The following is a 19,475-nucleotide window of genomic DNA, read 5'->3' on the forward strand; positions in this document are numbered from 1 at the left end:
TTGATTTCCAGCTTAAGGATGATTAATTATGGGTATGTGGCTGGTGCTTATAAGGAAATATTAGAATATTACTACAATTAAAACTTACTGCATGGTATAATATGAATAATTAAGGCCTTCAGGATACTCCTTAATTTTATGGAGTTGGAATAATCCAATAATTTTTTTTTTTTCAGGAATCATCTACATCTTTGAAACGGATGTTAATCGAAATAATTTTTATGAAGATATTGGCAAATATATATATATATATATATATATATATATATATAAATTCCCATTCTCTAAATAATTATGAAGCACAGAGAGCTAGCTTCTGGGCATATGATGATGATCTTATCGGCCTTATAATGGCTTCTGCATGTAATTAATTCTATCGAACAAAATGTAAACAAATCAAGATCTCAGAAATCTCAGCAAGCATATGAATACTGGGGTACAATCAAACGTTAAACAATTCGAGACGAACACATTAATTGAAAAAATAAATCAATTTGGGATAAAAAGACGTCCAGCATTTCTGTCCTCCGACCTTTGTTCCAACTGTAAGCCATGCGCGATGTTCCCGTGGCGATCCCTGACCTATGGGCCAGAATATTCTTATTATTATTATTATTATTATTTATTTATTTATTTTTAAATCATGTATAACCATTAGATCTTGCCCTTCCCCATAAAAGGACCAGATTCAAAGAAAAGTTTTGCATCGATCCTTTAATTGTGAACCATAACTTTCCATGCATTAGAATCCAATGCTATACCTTGAAACGAAATAATATCACAATAAGTACTATATATGCTCAGTATATATATCTTCTATATATAAAAAGTGTGTATGTAACGGAAAATCTTGTTTTAACGGTTTTTCTTATTTTTCCGTTAAAGTTAACACCGTTTATTTTAACGGTTTGGCACATTCAATATTGAGAGAGATAACATTCAATATTGTTATATGATTTATTAATCTCAATAATTATAATACTTAATAGTTTATATAATAATAAGTAATTAAAGATTAGTTATTATATTTTTCTCTTTCTCCTTAATATATACACGTATATTAGGTGTATAAGATGTGAATCCCTAAGTATAATATACGTATATTATACGTTTCATTAACTCAGATTATTATTGAGTATTTCAAATTTAAAAATCTCATATAATATATAATACAAGTGTGTTTAATCAAAGTGTTTTTTTTGTCATGATAGTAGGACGTAGCTTCCGCTAAGTCATATTCCATACGTGGGCTTGCTATGATAGGCACGTGACAAATGCTGTGATCCTTGAGCTAATCAAGAAAGAGTAAATTCGGCCAATAATTTCAAAATATATTTTATGATTTATATATATGCTATATATAGAAAATATTATACCACAAATTTTATAAAAAGATTATGTTTTAACTTTATGTTGTCCCTGATCGACTCAACCAACAGCAAAATAAGACTTTTAATGTTGTCTCTATTGATTGTCTACAAGATGACATAAATTGATGAATTATAATACAAACATCAAACGACACATATTTTGAACTACCGTTTGTGTTCGACTTTTATTAAATTTTTCGTATACATCTTTGCTAAAATTATAGATGTTATAAACATGTATTGGATTATATGATATTTTTAACTAATTTTTTTATTTTCTCCAATATGCCTTAAATTATTAAGTGACATCAATAATTTTTGTAAAATATATATTATTTTTTACAAATAATCATTTCATAAAATTAGACAAACGTGCTTTGCACGTTACTCTTACCTAGTATATATATATACACACACATAATCACATTTTGTTTTAATTAAGAATATTACGTACACTGATGATCTCCCTATTCGAGTGTAATATCCTTCAATAATACGGTATATTTTTATTTTTATTTCCTTCAATAATCAATATTCATGCACTGCTGCCGACTCCATTGCCGTCCCCTTCATTTTTGTGGTACATTAATGAACGTAGGACGTACGTTTCTAAAGGCCATTTAATTATTCGCGCTACAAAAAAAATACTTATCCGTAATCAGTTATTGTTTATATTACAAAAATGATCTTCTTCTTCTTCTTTTTTTTTTTTTTTTTTATCGAATTGGATTAATTATCGTCACAAATAATTATTATCATCACAAAGAACTTGAAACACATATTTTTATGTTCGGTTTTATCATATATAACTGAATATGATCGTTTGCATGAATTCAGATCATAATCCATAATTAACCCAGAAAAAGATGAATGAAAGTGATCAGATTCTACAAAAGTTTAGAACATTTTGTTAACTGGCCGGTAGACATGAGTCACTCCATTAACGTACGGTACTGCAGATCAAAGAGCTCATGAATAATGCCGCAATATTTTTAGATAATGTACGTTCTAATTCTGACCTATAAATAAATAAATAAAGAAGGAACCCATAATCCATTCTAGTTGATCTCATCATGTACATATGACTTCAACAAAGTTAACTAATTGTCGGCTAAAGTGAAATGTCGATAAGTACTACATATATATATATATATATATATATATATATATATATATATATATATATATATATATTTATATGCTGCATAATATCATTGTTCTAGAAGGAAAATGAAAATTGCAAGTCTGGTTCAAAATAAAAACCAAATAATTCTTCCACATTGAGAGTGCTGCTCATGCATACACATCTATATGATACGAGAATAGCTAGAGAGAAAGCGTTAGGTCTAAGCCTTCTTCAGTAATTTCTTTCTGAGCTTCTTCTTTCCTTTGAGCAGAACCCAGAAAGGTAACATGAGGAGGGCAGTTGAATAGAGGTGCCCTTTCCATGAAGTCTTCACGTTGGAACGAGGGTTTCCAAACTGCAACTTGCTTGTGATCTGCCGCCTTGACTTTGATGATCTGGTTTTTCTTTTTCTCTGTCCCGCTTATGAATGCATTCGAGCCATTCAAGACCAAACGGTCACGAGCCTCGCGTATATTCTCTATAAGAGCAAAGAACTTCTCTATTTTTTGTTCTTCATCTTCATCCTCGTGATCATGGTAGATCTTTCTCTTCTTGCTCGCATCCAGCTCCATATAATTAACGCGATGCTTTTGGTCTTCAGCAAGCAAAGAAATTAGAACCTAGCAAGAGACTACAGCATGCATCACTTTCTTGGTTGCTTCTGCGCTATTTCTCGGAGAGACACTCATTTATGTAAGGTCAAGGTCTTGGCCGTATTTAATCATTTTACAGTACTCACAATGTGATCCACACCAGACATGTTTGATTAAGAAAAAAAGCTGATTTTTTTCTTTTTTTTTCAATTTGTTGGGAGGGAGTGGTTTTGGTGAGGGCCTGGCTCTTATTAAGATTCTTGCCTTTCTGGTACATATGTTACTGCACCCATAACGTGATGCACGCATTATGACATGTTAGGCAGGGAGTCTTCTCACGTTTTTCTTTTTTATTCGATTATTTTCCCTTTTGTGTTCGCACGTGAACACATGTTGCAAATTAAAATGCAAATCTCGAGCACTGCCAGTTTGTGTTTTGTTCTAATTAAGCCAGCTGAGACGACTTTCTTTTGTTCAATACAGCTTGCATGTTATATGTTTTGTAATAGAGTAATAATATTGTTACCCACTATCATTTTTATTATTATCTTCTGATGATTATGTGACATTTAATAATTAGAAACTATTTATTATATTATACTTATGGATAATTATTTGATATATCAAGATAATGAGATCATGTTGAGAAGATGATGATGATTATAAATAACAGTAGAATTGTTTAATTTGCAAGAATTTGGGATTGGTGGGTGTAAAGTTTGGCCAACTAATTAACTATACGTACGTGCATGCTCTCGTCATGAATTAAATATATATGGAATAATTGACTTGGGTTGACGAACCTTTGCCCAATTAAGTATACCTGTAGCGCTGAAGAAATGCATGCGCTGCCAAATTAAGTTATAAAAATTCTATTACTTATCATTTTTCTCGTCATCTTCCTATCATCTAATAATATGATATTAGATGATATTTTTATTAATAAAATATAATAAATAATTTCTAATCATCTAATATTATATTATGAAATAATGATAAAAAAGATGATAAAAATTAAAATAATGAATAGCATTATTCAAAATAATTAATTAAAAAAATGATTAGATGATAAAAATACTTATTAATAAAAGTAGTATTCTAGCTAATGCCTTAATTTGAGTAGTATTTTCTTTTCCAAGCGCTTAAGCTTTTGATCATCGAGTACTGACGGAAAACTCACGAAAAATATTCTGTGATCACTTTAAGTAAAAAAAGTCCGACAGAAGTTGTTGGAATAAATTTTGGTAGGAAAGTGACATGAAAACACGAGAGATTACAAGGGGTAAAGTTTGGAGCAGGTCATGTCAGAAAGAGGTATCATATCATATTGGAACAAAATCCTCTGCCACTTGTATTAGGGGTGTAAATACATCAGTCTATTCAATAGCTCGCTCAATACTTACTCGGTTAAATTCGAATCGAACTCAACTTGTAAAAAAAAAAAAAACTCGCTCGTGAAAGCAGATATCCGCTCGATTTGTAAATGACACATACTCGACAAAACTCGACTCGACTCGACTCAATTAATGCTCGTTTAGGCTCGCCCGTTTATGCTCAAGTCGACTCGTTAGCTCGACTCAATTAAAACTCATTCATATATTGATAAATATATACATACACCTATGCATGTATATATGTATTAGCTAATAATATAAGCATACCACTTTTATAATTAAATATATAATATTTATTCTAATTATTTATGCCTATATGGTGAATATACTTCATAGGTATATTTTATAATTTGTATAATAATTAATCGATAAAATTTAATAATTTCATATAATAGTATGTGAAAACTATATATGAAATAGATATATGCTATGATATTAAGTGTATTTATTTATAATGAGAAATGCTTTTGGCAAGCGTAGCGGGTAAGCGCCGGGTAGTCGCGTCCGACGTGGCAGCCAAAGTTAATGAAACGGTGCGTATTGTCGAACCCTGCCATTCCACTCCTTCAGCCCTTTCATCTCCCATAATTGATGTCCAACTCCAGAAGTCCCTTTCATCTCCCATTTTCCCATTCGCCCCTTTCGTCTCCCGTTCTCCCCTCATTCACCCCTTTCATCTCCCATTCGCCATCAACCCTAACCCTAGCCCTGCGAACCTGACGAACGATGAGCTTGTCTTCCTCTTGTGCTGTGTGGCTTTGTTTTTTTTTTCTCATTTGTCTGAGATCTTCGCTTTCACAGATCGATTTGAGCAAGTATGTTGATGTTATAGTTTGTTTATCTTTTCAAAGGCTGGATTTAACCATGGTTGCTTGAATCTCTTTATAGATTTCATTGTTTATCTTGTCGAAGGCTGGATTTAACCATGGGTGCTTGAATCTCTTTATAGAAGAAAAGGTTTTTCCAGTTTTAGAAAAAGATTTCTCTTTGCAGTCTGGAGGTTTTTCCTCTCGGTTCTCTTTGCAGTCCGGGTTTGGTCTTTTGCAAGGCTCGGTTTTCTCTTTCTATTTCACAATTTTTTTTTTTTGCACATTTTGCCCCTTGGTTTGTCTTTGCATTCTGGGTTCGTTAAGATTGGTTTTCCATTGTCAGATCTCTTTAGATCTGTTTCTTTCTCAAAATCTGCAGAACCCCTAACCCTAACTCCCGAAGCCCTAATCCACATTTACTCCCGAAACCCTAACTGCTGAAACCCTAACCCTAACCCTAACCCTAACCCTAACTGCCGAAACCCAAACCCGAACCCGAACCCTAACCCTAACCCAAAATCCAACTGCCGAAACCCAAACCCGAACCTTAACCCTAACCCAAAATCTAACTGCCGAAACCCTAAACCTAACCCTAACTCCCGAACCCTAACCCTTGAAACCCTAACTCCAGAAACCCTAACTCCCGAAACCCTAACTCGAGAAACCCAATTTTTGGAGTTGGGGTTTGGGCACTGGGCAATTATCGAGAGAACCCACTCAAGGTTGTTAACTCCCCCTGGCTCTTGTGTTTCAATAAATGATTTTTATGCATTGTATTTATGTTATTTATTTCTATTTAAAAATCTGATTCTTCCGTGGTTTCATCTGCAGGTTATTAATTACGAAGAGAATTGGGAATGAATGCAGTTGAAAGTGACCAACCGAAGTTGAGTTTTATTTCCTATTCTGCTTGAGTTGTTAATTCCTAGATCAATTTCCAGAATGGTTGGATTGTTCTGTTTAGAAAGTATTTAGCTATCAATGTGTTTGAATGTTATGAACATGTTATTATGTGCATGATATTGTCTGTTTGTAATCAACCCGAGTGTTCTGTTTACAGTGTCTTTATGTAGACTTCATCCTAATTAAATGTGAGCCAACAATGTGATTTCCACCAACATTTGACCTCTGTATTATGATTTTACTTGTTCTGTTTAGGAAGTATTTAGCTATCAATGTGTTTGAATGTTATGAACATGTTATTATGTGCATGATATTGTCTGTTTGTAATCAACCCGAGTGTTCTGTTTACAATGTCTTTATGTAGACTTCATCCTAATTAAATGTGAGCCAACAATGTTATTTCCACCAACATTTGACCTCTGTATTATGATTTTACTTGTTCTATTTAGGAAGTATTTAGCTATCAATGTGTTTGAATGTTATGAACATGTTATTATGTGCATGATATTGTCTGTTTGTAATCAACCCGAGTGTTCTGTTTACAGTGTCTTTATGTAGACTTCATCCTAATTAAATGTGAGCCAACAATGTGATATTGTCTGTTTGTAATCAACCCGATTGTTTCAATGTTAGAATGTCATCACCCTCAACTTCTTCCACATCCTTTGGTAAACGTACTGTGAGCCAACCTTTATGCTTCTGTGAGGTTGAGGCGACACTGAGATACTCAAATACTCCCAGAAATCCAGGACGTCCCTTCTTTAGCCGTCCAAAGTACAACAATGAGGTAAAACGTTGCTTTGCATATATTTCCTAAAGGTATGTTATAATTATAAATATATCTAACTCAGTTTGCGTCTTTTGGATTGTATGAGCAGGGCTTACCATTTTGCAAGTTCTTTAAGTGGGTGGATGGTACTTTGGACATAGAGCAAGAACTTCACCAAATTAAAATTGAACTTGCAAGGAAGGATGAAGAGCTGAAAAGGATACTCGACGATTTTCAACAGAGGGAGATTAAGTTCCGAAAGAGAGCTGATGCGATTGAGAAAATGTTATCCAATATACTTGAGGAGGTTCAGAAGAAGGACTTGGTGCTTTTAAAGCAAGAAGCTGAAAATAGGTGTTCACGCACACTACTCCATCTGTATTGGGCTGTTGCCATTGTTGTATCATGTTACATTTTGCTGTCTAACCAAGCTCAGAATTGATTTTTCTTAAGTTATTGTAAATATGTAGTTTAAGTTACTCTGATCTGCCAAGTTATTTTGTGGTTTGTGATGGTCGATGTAAAGAAGAATTGGGAAGCCATGTTTCCCAATAAGTTGATGTAATTTTATTTTGTGGTTTCTGATGGTGGATGTTACTCTGAACTGAGAAGTGTTGTCAAACCATTTTGTGTATTCTGTGAGTGGTTGTAATTTGAACTTGGATTGTAATCTGATTGAGAAGTGTTGTTATTTGAAATAGAGCTTAGTGATGGTGCATTACATGTCAATATCAAGTGTTGTATTTCAACTGTGAACTACTCCATTACTATTTCAGTAGATCCATGTTGGTTTCTGGATATGTTACAGCTAACACTAAGGGCTGAGCCCTTAGTCTTGTAATGTGAAACTTGCAATCAGGAACCAGTTTAAACCCGAGTACATGCTTATGCGCATGCTCTTATAACATACAGTATTCCTTATTGCTCAATTCTAGAGCACATGCTCATTTCAACCAACCAACTCTTGAACAATATATTAGAGAACTTAAACCCGATTGTAATATGATGGTGCTGACTTGCCCTCTTACAACCATTATCAATCAATACCACTAGCATCTATACTTTGGACATAAAGCTGGAATAGGTCATGAAATTCTTATTAATCAACCAAACTTAATTAATAGGTATCATTACAAGCCCTGCCAACTCATTAAGTTACTCTAGAGACCAACTTTTAGAGCTTAGAAGTTGTCCAATTACAGGGAATACATTCAAAACAGCCTAGAAGCTATCCAATTACAATCAATACAATTACAATCAATACTCCAGAATTATCATGAATTTGCACAGAAATTCCAGCCATTACATCAAGTTTGGCAACCTTTAAAAATTGCTGAAATTCATTGTTGGCTTCAGTTGTGTCTCATCCACATACTCAGGTTGTGATCCATCCAATCCAAAATTGATCTGTTTCATGAATGGAAGGTTCAAATAATTAGTATGAAATTGTATTAACGTAATAACTAATCATAAAAATAGCAAACTCCAGCCTTCTTACAGTTTCTTGACTCTCATTCCATGTAACATAGGGTTGGGTTCTAGTAATGTCAAAAGCTTCTGTGCTGTCAGTGGAGATGGGGGTCTCTGATGTGCCAAATAAATTTCTGCGCGTGTCTTCTCTTGAAAGCTAAGAAGACAAGTAACACAAGCAATAACACATTAAGTTATATAGTAATAACATTAAGTCTACAATACAATTTAAATGAAATTGTAGTAACCTGTTTACTTTTCCCATTGTTAGGTGCTTTCTGCTTCTTCGCTTTAACTTTCAACACTCGCTTCTCCAATGTCGATGCTTTCCTCAGAGATAGAGGTCTGCCTTTCCCTCTTACAACAAGTGGACTTAGAACCCATTTTTCATTACCATTTGTAGTCATCTGAACTGAATGTAAGGCAACATTTGAACCCGTTACAGTCATAGATGGGGGTTGTTGGTTCTGAAGATATAAGTCAATCATTGCATGTAACTTTTGATATGCATCCGTGGTGTGCTCAATGGAACTCGCTGCAAGAGTTATCATCTTATAACATACATTCAATAGACCTGAATATCTGTTCGTATCTGGCCTCTGATCCTCTACGTCATAGCTGCTACGGATCAATGTGTATTGTCTTCTAATATCCTTCCTCCATCGATCTAAAATGTATTTACTTGGCACTGATTTTACTTGGTTAGATTTGAATATTGCCAGAATATGCCGACACAGTATCCCCCTCATCTGAAATAACCCACATGAGCACTTTGCATCACAGCTTTCCTCATTAAACTCCACAGAAAATGTGACCGGTTTAGCGAACTCCTCAACACGAATTTCATCCTCTACAAGATAGGTTTTTCTAGATCCATCCCTTTTATATAGAGCTGGATCCATATCAAGCACACCCATAACTTGCTGCTGAACTTCCTTAAATTTAGCGTTCGTGTACAACTCTTGAAATTTCTTCTTAATGGGAGATCTAGAAATGCAGGGAATTGTGGCACTAAATGAGTGAAAGTCTGCGCTTGTTTCATTCTCAATTTTCTTTCTCAGCGCGTTGTCAAACTGATCAACAAACTCCTTCAAGTTTGTTTTTGCATGAACATACCCATCAAAAAAGGCATTCATACTCTCGCTCCGCTGGGTTGTACTCATTCCAGCCCAAAAGAATTCTTTCAAAAATACAGGTACCCAATGCCCACGCTCAGCGTATAAACTTTGCAACCAGGCATTTTCGTGCAAACTGTAGGTGTTAATTAACCCCTCCCAACAATTCTCGAAACCTTCGATACTCTGAGTATCATATACACATTTCATCAACTCATTTTTCAACCCATTTTTATAGGCACCATGTGAGCCAAGCTTCTCAGGGACTTTTTTCAATATATGCCATAGGCAAAATCTATGCTGTGTTTTCAGAACTACAAGAGCAATTGTATTTTTCATTGCTCTGTCTTGATCTGTGATGATAGCTTTCGGAGCTATACCATCCATACATTTCAACCAAGTTTGGAATAGAATAACCATGTAAAGGTCTCTGTATCCTCGCTTGAAATCAACCCTGCTCCCAAAAGAATGGACTGTCCATGGTGGTTTACACCAACAAATGGTGCAAAAGGCATCCCATATCTGTTTGTGAGGTACGTGGTGTCAAATGTGACCACATCACCAAAATACGTGTACGCTGCCCTACTACGTGGATCTGCCCAAAATAAGTTCCTTAGCCTCCCATCATCATCTAAGTCCATCAATGCAAAGAAACCATTATTCTTGTACTGCATCCTCAAAAAATAATCTTGGAGTGCTCCAGCACCACCAGCACCAAGTCGTAGATGCCGTGCTTTGTCGATGTAATTGCGACAATCCTTTTCCAAGAATGGAAGGTTGTTGAACCCACCTACACCAACGACAAGAGATCCAAAACTCTTATTTATCGGGATGCCAGCCAAGTCGTTTGTGTCGAGAACTTTTTTTATGGTCTCACTCACTTCTCTATTACATCGAAAGAAGCGGGATTTCTTTGGACTAAGGCCATGGGCCCATGATTATGTGTATTATGGACTGTTGTTAACTGCATCTTCCCCTCAACTTTTAATGCATTAATCTTTGCCTTACAGTCCGTCTTTCCGGTCAGACGTGGGTTAGCGACATTTAAACTCCTATTTCAAGCCTTCCCTCCGCGGGCACATCCTAGGGTGACATATCTGATACTTTGATCCTCTCCCCTCTCACTCCTTTGTGTCATCACGCCAAACCCACATTTCTTAGCATAATCCTTATAATAGCTTTGTAAATCTTCAAATGATTTGAATTCCATCTCCGACTTTGGCTCCTCTATTATATCACCACCATCCGGTTGCACTGACTGTGGTGACCCAGTCGTGCCATCGTTGGTTTCCCGAAAATTTGGTATATCCTCTTTACTTCCTTCATCAATTCTAGAGGAAGGACTTGGTGTTTCGGTTTCCTTAACATTTTGTGTAGTTTCTTCACCAACTCTTGCACTCGTTGCAGAGCTTGTAGAGCCGATGGGAGTCGACGGTCTCATCCCAGTATGAAATGGGTAACCAGCATTCTACATAAAAAAATTACACCAAATTAAACTCCACAAAAACCAAACTTATACATTAAAAGACAAGAACTAAGTTAACCCACCTGCTCAATGTTGCTTGTATATTCGTTGCCATCTGCATATGGCAAAAAGGTTGGTGTCCATGAACACTGTGGTCCATAATAAACGTGCATGTAATTTGGCAAGTTCATTGTACCAGTTTGAGGGATGTCCTAAATTTGTATAATAATGATAATTAGGATGATAAACATTGAGCAGATCCATTACAATAAGTTCTATAAATTTTACAATAACATACTGAGGTTGGGAGATTTGAGGTAGATACTGGTAGCGGAGATGGGTGTTCTTCCTCGTTTCCAATGCCCTGTAGTAATTGTTCAATATCCAAGGTAAATCTTTGGGAATAATATCAATGACCATGGATTCATGCACATGCAAATGTCCATGGGATTGTCTACACGTTTAACAAATGTTATAAACATCATCTATTATTTGATCTTTTGCCTCAAACATGCTTATAAATTGTGACTTTTATGCAGCATCGATATATTGCCAAATATTTCCACGTTATAAAAGGAAATTAGGACTCTAATTCTAGGTCTTCAAAACTTTTGGCCGGGAAGGGTTTACATGTTGCTTATAATATCATATCCTTCTCTATATAATATTTTGTTTTTTATCTGATACCATTGTGACATCACAAGCTATTGATTATGATTGAAATGGATAGAATTGAATGCAATTAATTGTCCAATCAAGTCATTTTACCTGGTAAAACTATTTTGTTAGCTACAAAGAGCACTACTTGATTAGTAGTACTCCTTAGACTTCTAATAATTTTTCCTAGTAGGCTTACAGCAAAGGAATTAGTGCTCTGAAAATTCCATAGCGGAAGCCCACTTCAAATATCCATGCACACGGAAACATCTCTCAAAGAAATTATCTGGACCATTGATTTGTTTTAATTGAATCTTCTTTCGTGGTGTGACTTCAATAAAATCTGTTGGGGGACATGTTATTAAAATCACCAGAGCCACAAAGTTCTGGTAAAGTTAAAATCTTCATAAACATCCTCAGTTGTTGGTCACTTTTAGCCTAATACCATCATTATAACTAATAATGAGTTTCCGTTTTTGAGTCAAGCACAAAATCTTTATATTTCTGAGCAATTAACTCTACCCGAAAGCAATGTTGTTCCAAACCAACAGATTTGGTCAATATTGTTCCTAACAAAACCACAACCAAGAAATCAATAAACATGAGCAACGCAAAATACGTTCTTTACCATTATATAGTTGTTGAACTGTTTTACAGTTCAGTGACGACTTGCTCGATGGTAGTGGCTCCGGCCTCTTGAAGATAACCCACACGACGACGAGGAGCCACACGAGGGAGAAGACCCACGATGAAAATAACCGAGCAGCCACACGAGGGAGAAGACCCACGATGAAAATAACCGAGCTGTTGGTTTCTAATACTTCTGCACCTGGACGCTATTGCTCTGATGAAGACGAGCTTGGAAGAGGATCTTCAAAAGAGGAGCTTGAAGACGACCTTGAGAAATGGAGCTGAAGACCACACCTGTGCAACGCAAGAAGCGGGAAAACAGATTTCATTTTTCTCTTCCGAAAATGGTAACCCTGTTTCGGCTCTGTACTAACTTTTTTTTTTTAATTGCCACGTTAGTCGACTCCGCGCCGACTGTACGCGGCGATTGTACGTAGCACTTCTGATTTATAATATATGTAAGCATATAATATATTGTTATTTTGGATAAATATTAACTAGTTAGATATTAATTATTTATAAATTTTTTAAAATTTTATAATTTAATAGAGGTTATACTTGTTAGTTGTATAAATTTGATATTAGTTATTTTTTTATTTATTTAATTTATTAATTATTAAATCTTATTCCAAAAAAAAAAATTCAAGCTCGAGCTCGAGTTGAGATTTTAACTTATCAAATCAAGCTCGAACAAAGATTTTAAAAAAATCTTGAGTTTGGGCTCGAGCTCGAGCTCGAGTATTTTGAGTAGAGCCTAGCTCGGCAAACCAAATACCGGCTCAGCTCAGGTCGATTACAGCCCTAGCTTGCATTGCCTTTGCCTCTCTATTTATTGTCTGGCAATTAGTGTATGATGGATCATCCTATAGGCTCTAATAATCAAACCAAACGGATAGGAGTTTTTTTTTTCTTTTTAATACTATGTATTATCCTACACTACATTTTACATATTTTAAAATTATGTTTTATTTTTTATTATTTTTAATTTAAAGTTTAATTTAATATTCTTGTTAAATTAATTAAATTATTCTACTTATCATTCATACACTATATACTTATTATAAGAAGAATAAAATAAAAATAAAATAAATATAATATATAGTATATGACATGATTAATAGAATTATTATATATTTTTTTTATCTCCCTTCTTTCTTGTTCTTTTCTGGGAATTTGGTCAGCTTTCAAGAGTAGGGTTTTTCCCTTGTGTTTTTGTCCAACAATATCATAAAATTCTGCTTTTATTATCTTATATCTAGGCCTGCACAGGAAATGTCAAAACCCGACCCATTCAATTGACCCGATCCGAACAACCCGATAAAGTCGGGTTAAAATCATAAGCGGGTCAATGCATTCTGTTTAGCGGGCGAAAACTTCATCAACCCGATGACCCGCTCCCTTATTCAGCAAAAGAAAAAACCTAGTCTCTCTCTCTCTCTCTCTCTCTCTCTCACATAAGGCACTCGGCAGCGATAGCGTGGTTGCCCTGCAGATCACCAACCCAGAAGAGGATTGCATTATGCATTTCGTCCCCCAAAACAGAGCATCCATTTCTGGGTTAATGAAGTTTAAGTGATTCAAATCTTTTTTGTTCTTTCCTCCTTTTTTTGGATGAACGAGTTTTATAGTTATTGGTATGTTTGGATGCACTTTTAAAAAGAAGGCTCCGAAGGCCCTAAAGAAATCAGAAAGTTTTCCCAAAAGGCCATGGGGACTACGGATGTTAGGGTGGATGTTAAGCTTAACAAGTATATCTGGAGCTGCGGGATTCGAAGTGTGCCAAGGAGAGTTTGTGTTCGCGTTGCTCGGGAGAGAAATGACGAAGAAGATGCAAAGGAAGAATTTTATTCACTAGTCACTGTTACAAAGGCTCCTCCAGAGGATTTTAGGGATTTGGAACCAAGGTCATCGAGGAAGAAGATTGAAGTAGTTTACTTCCCCAAATAATGGTTTGGTTGCTTCAATTTTGGCGTACACAGTTCTTATTTCAGAGATTTTGCTGTTGTATTTTCTTTGGAATTTCTCGATTAGAGAGAGAAAGTTCAAAGCTTTTATGCATTTTATATTATGCAGCCTGTTCAATTTATCTTTCATTTAGACCATTAAATAGCAATTTTTGGTGTAAAAAAAAAAAAAAAAAGAAGAAGCGAGGCTGAGTCTTCACTTTTCTGGTTGATGTTAGAAACTTAGATGTGTGTATTTGCAGCAAAAAGAAAAAAAAGTACTTTCTGCGTAAAGGCTTTCAAAATGATAAAAAGTGCAGTACTCACATGAAGAAGAAGAAGAAACCGATAGTTTTACCCGATCCGAACTTAACGGGTCGGGTCGGGTCATCTTTCTCCGTCCTTACGTGCGGGCCAAGTCAAGTCGGGCAAAAAATGTGCTTGGGCGGGCCAATGTGCAGGCCTACTTATATCTATAAAGAAAAATTCTATTATTAAGTAGTGTGTAGAGTACATCTAGTATGTTATTTATTTGACATAATTTAATTTAGAATATAAATTATAAAATTTAAATATTACAATTTAAATAATATGGATGATGTGCTCAATCTACACACCAACATGAGAATAAGAAAACTTATTTAAAAAAATGAATGAAATGGTCAAACAATTTATATAATAAATGAATATTATCTATTTAAAAAAATATTTATACCTTGTATGGAACAATACGTCTATTGATTTCATGTAGTAACATCAATCTTAATTGTGCCCCGCTTGGAAGGTGAGAAGCTATGCCACCTCTTATATCTATGGGTGGCTATATGTAACACGACTCGTAATTTCAATACACATTTGAATACGATACGAAATTAGTGGGTTTGAATTTAATGTTAACGGATTTGTGTAAAAATGGGTTGACTTGTTGATATACGATTTGTAAATTGGTTAATCCGCTTAACACAAAATCAACTTGCTTGACACATTTTGGTTTTATTTCAAATTTACAATTTTATTATTATTGAGTTATAATATTAAAATTTCTCATTATGCTTATGTTTTTATTATTGGGATTGTAATTTTGTACCTATATTCATATTTGTGTATTGTAGGGTTTGTAATATTGATTTTGTTGTATGTTAAAATTCAAAAAATATTGATAGTTTTTTGAGAAAATCTTAAAACCAACCTATCTAGTTATCTCATAAAATCAGCCCACCAACCATATTGCGACACGTCATCTGAATTGAATCATCACCATACAGTTTACTACACCCGAAGAGACGCACTTTCTTCCTAAATCCCACTAAATCACTTTCTTCCTATCCCAACTCACACCTAATGCACTTTGCCTCCATTCCAACCCATAGCCGACGACGGGAGGGCTTCCCAGGCTTATTACCCTTTCCCCTTACTTTGTAGATTGATTGCAATGATCAAAATCCAGGCTGATTACCCTTCGATATTCTAGTACGAAAGCTGAGTAAATAAAGAGCATCAAAGCTTGACTGCGATGTTTGTTGGAGGAAGAAGCTTGAATTGATGCATGGGAGTACGACTAGAATTTTATTCAGTTTTTGACTCGTTAAGATTGCTATTAATTTGCATTGAGAAATGCCTTTGATAATTCTTTTAATTGTCATTCTTTCTTTACTTTTTGGACAAAAATGATGATCTAACGGATAATAAATATCACTCGTAAGTTATATTATCTGTTGAGATTTTAAGACCATGCTTTAAGAAATTATGGTATTTAACATTTTAACTCTAAACTCTTATCGGTAAAGATACAAATCGAAGAATCCTCTTCAACTGATGTACTTAACAAAATATGTTTACTCCACATAAGATTGTGATTCTAGAAGACCAAAACAGGAGCAATATATTTGCTTCTCGAAGGCCTTTTTACAAACAGTTAATGACATATAAAAAAAGGATTCTTTGATATAAGAAAAGCAAATAGATATCAATTTTCAAGACCCCACAACTAACCCATTTTTTCAATCTTTAATAAAGTTTAAAAGAGAAATTTGTTAAGCAAAAGAGAAAAATAAAGAGATAGAATCAAACCATTGGTGTCACTAACAGGATCTCAACAAAATTTTGGAAGAAAAATCAGATTGGAGGGGAAGGAAGGGTGCATTGAAGTGATTCACAACTCACTGCAAACGTGGACGCCTAAATGTAGAGGATTTTTGGCAAGATCTCATAAACCTTTGCAAGATCACTGCAAATCTGGAGCTTAGGCATCAAAACCTTTGCATTGCCGAGTATGGATTTTCGGTGCAGTGTGTTTTTGCAAGGTTCAAAGGGAAAGGAATGGTGCAACGATGGTTCTGCTATTAGAGGGATTTATTAGCTGCTTTTCATTCCACTTTATTTGGACCTTTTTATCTTACGTGAAGCAAGGCCATTGTTGGTTGTTTTTTGCCCATTTGCAACCGGGATGTTGCAAAGTGTTACTCTAGTTTTTGTTAGTAAGTAGTCTTTTTTTTAAAATATTATGGTTATTAATAAATATATACTTCAACTATTTTATAAATTTACGTTAATCAAATCAAATAAGTTATTCTTCATGTTACTTCAATTCATTTACTTAAAACGAGATTAAATGAATCATGTCGTATAGATATATTTTTAATTAATTATTAAATAAGTTAAAATGAATTATATGACATGACCTATTATCTAACTTATTGGATTAAGTTCAAATTAATCTATATAATCAAGAACATTACGCAGAAACATGAATTCCTCTCCGCCATGGGCAACACTCTTCAAAGACTAGCTGTTATGTTACTTTTTCCCAAATATATCTCTCTCTTTCCATTATCGATTGCTTCTAGTTCTTCCTCGTCTTTGATGAGATCTCATTCGTCCCTTTTTAAGATACTTTGCGTTGGTGTTTTATCGAGAGGGTCTCTTCTGTCCAACAGTCATCTTCCACCTCCGACCTGTTTTGTCTTATTTATTCCATCAACTGTTTTCTGGTAGATGTGAACCACTTTAGCCACTGTTGTGTGTCTTAGATTCGGCCACAAAATTAAAAATTTTATCTTAATTTATTATTAAAATTTTTTTAAATTTTTATATAAAATATAATAAATAATTTTTTTTAAATCTTAATACAAAATTAATATTAAAAAATTATATTATAATAATATTTTATTTATTATTATTTAAAATATTTTATCTCACCTATATAATCAAACAGAATCTTATTCTTTACCGCTTGCTTGCATCATCCGAGGTTGCAAACTCTGCGAAACCATCTTTCACCTATCTCTTTAATTTTGCTTGACTCCCTATTTATGAAACCAAAAAGTGGAATACATACGTGGATTGAAGCCTGAAGACCTCCTCACATTTTTATGTTTTAATTCAAACGCAATAATTTCATTTGAATAAATTATTCTCATTTAGTTAAGAGCCAATTATCTTGGACCTTCGACTCAAATTACAAAACCCTAATAATGTAGGGCAATTGCAACATTTTAATATTGCAATTTTACCTGTAAACTATTTTTTTTATTAAAGAAATACTTTACTCACAAATAAATTATATAAAAATAAATTTACATAAATGACATGATTTAACATGATATGTCAGATTGTAAAGTCATTTTTATTATAAAATAAATCTAACGGATCACATAAAATCACATCAATTTATAACTTTACTTTTATATTTGTAATTCATTTATATCTATGGTACTTCTTGATTGATTATTCCCAAATCAACTAACTTTTTTCCTTGTATTAATATAATTCTTATGAAAAATAAATTGAGATGAAAGTTAAATAAAATATTATTATTATTATTATTATTTTAAGATTTAAAAAAATTAAATTATTTATTATATTTTATATAAAAATTTTAAAATTTTATAATAATTAAATGAGACAAAAAAGAAGTAGCTGGGCCGAGCAAACCCAGAGGCTGCTAAGTACCAAGTTACTCAAATGTTGGGGGGCATGAAAAGACTAGAAATGACTTGGGCTTCTTAGGGTGAGTTGGTGACCACTAGGTCGGGTTGGGTTTGCTGGGACCTGGGGCTGGTGTGTCTTTTTCTTTTAGCACCAAATCTAGAACGTTCATTTTATACAGCTCATTAGGCCACCCTTTAAAGTTGGTTAATTAGGCTACCTCTCCATTGGCGAAAGAAACGAGCGACTTCTAGAATTTTATTGACTTTTCTTTTATGGTTATTAATAGTGTATGGACGTGCGAAGAGTATGTTTGGTTAGTGAGATTTTTTAGATAAAAATTTTAAATTTTAAAATTAAATATTAAAATATTATATTTTAATATTATTATTATTTTAAAATTTAAAAAAATTAAAAAAAAAAAGTTAAATTATTTATTATATTTTATATAAAGATTTAATAAAATTATAATAATAAGATAAGAATTATATATTTGAAATAAAAAATCTTAATGGTCAAACCGAATCTTAGTGTGTAATATACATTCCTCCTTTTGGATGGTGGTGTAAAGGAAGAAATGCATTATAACTTATTTATTTTAAATAATAATATACACAAACTCTAAATGTATAAAATTTGTGTAGGACTTCTATAAAAAAAGAAAAAAAAAAGTGGACTTTGCTGTAAAAAAAGTATAAAATCTTTATTTTTCTTTAATAAAGTTTACTTTTTTACAAAAAGCTTGTACCGAAGTTGTTCATTTAGAGTTTATCCCCACCGTTACTTTGATCTTTTCTCATTGAAACTTTTGTCTGCGTTGGTGGCTTTCTTTTTCTATTTTCCTAGGATTGAGATTTTTAATTTTTTTCTCATGCTTATATTTTAGTTTGTGTTCGATGGATGCTGAATATATATCACAGATATGGCTCAAAATAAATAAACATAAAGATTGAGCAGCTGAAAGTCGCCCTTTTTCTTCTTTGGGCCGAGCATGCCATGAGGTATAAGCCCAATAACATAAAAACCAAATATTGATGGGCCTTTTACCTAAATTAGTGACTAACCTTGAAAATATGATTACTTTTATGAGTTTATTTTGGAATCGTGCTAATGTCCCGTAGTTTAACATGGTATTAGAGTCGAACAATCTCTTAAGTTAACATGGTATTGTACTTGATATTGTTATATGAATAATTCTATATACAATTATAAGATAAGTAAATGTCGTATAATCATTTAAAAAAAAAAAGTGAGGTTTATTATTAAAAAATTAATTTTTTTTTCTCATGTGGGTTTTATGTTTT

General features: G+C 33.6%; 2 protein-coding genes across 2 annotated transcripts; both read right to left on the reverse strand.

Annotated features, from left to right (window-relative positions):
- Positions 1 to 2,596: 2,596 nt before the first annotated feature.
- Positions 2,597 to 3,289, reverse strand: LOC122317138 (NRR repressor homolog 3-like). Its single transcript, XM_043134074.1, has one exon. It carries the CDS (start codon positions 3,066 to 3,068, stop codon positions 2,697 to 2,699), a length of 372 nt encoding a protein of 123 aa, XP_042990008.1. The 5' UTR covers positions 3,069 to 3,289; the 3' UTR covers positions 2,597 to 2,696.
- A 4,998-nt stretch (positions 3,290 to 8,287) lies between these two features.
- Positions 8,288 to 9,936, reverse strand: LOC122316330 (protein FAR1-RELATED SEQUENCE 5-like). Its single transcript, XM_043132860.1, has 3 exons — positions 8,683 to 9,936; positions 8,463 to 8,591; positions 8,288 to 8,371 (listed from the first exon to the last, which is right to left on the reverse strand). Exons 1-3 carry the CDS (start codon positions 9,934 to 9,936, stop codon positions 8,288 to 8,290), a joined length of 1,467 nt encoding a protein of 488 aa, XP_042988794.1.
- Positions 9,937 to 19,475: the final 9,539 nt, after the last annotated feature.

This window comes from Carya illinoinensis, chromosome 7 (assembly GCF_018687715.1).
Source record: "Carya illinoinensis cultivar Pawnee chromosome 7, C.illinoinensisPawnee_v1, whole genome shotgun sequence".
Taxonomy (NCBI): Eukaryota; Viridiplantae; Streptophyta; class Magnoliopsida; order Fagales; family Juglandaceae; genus Carya; species Carya illinoinensis.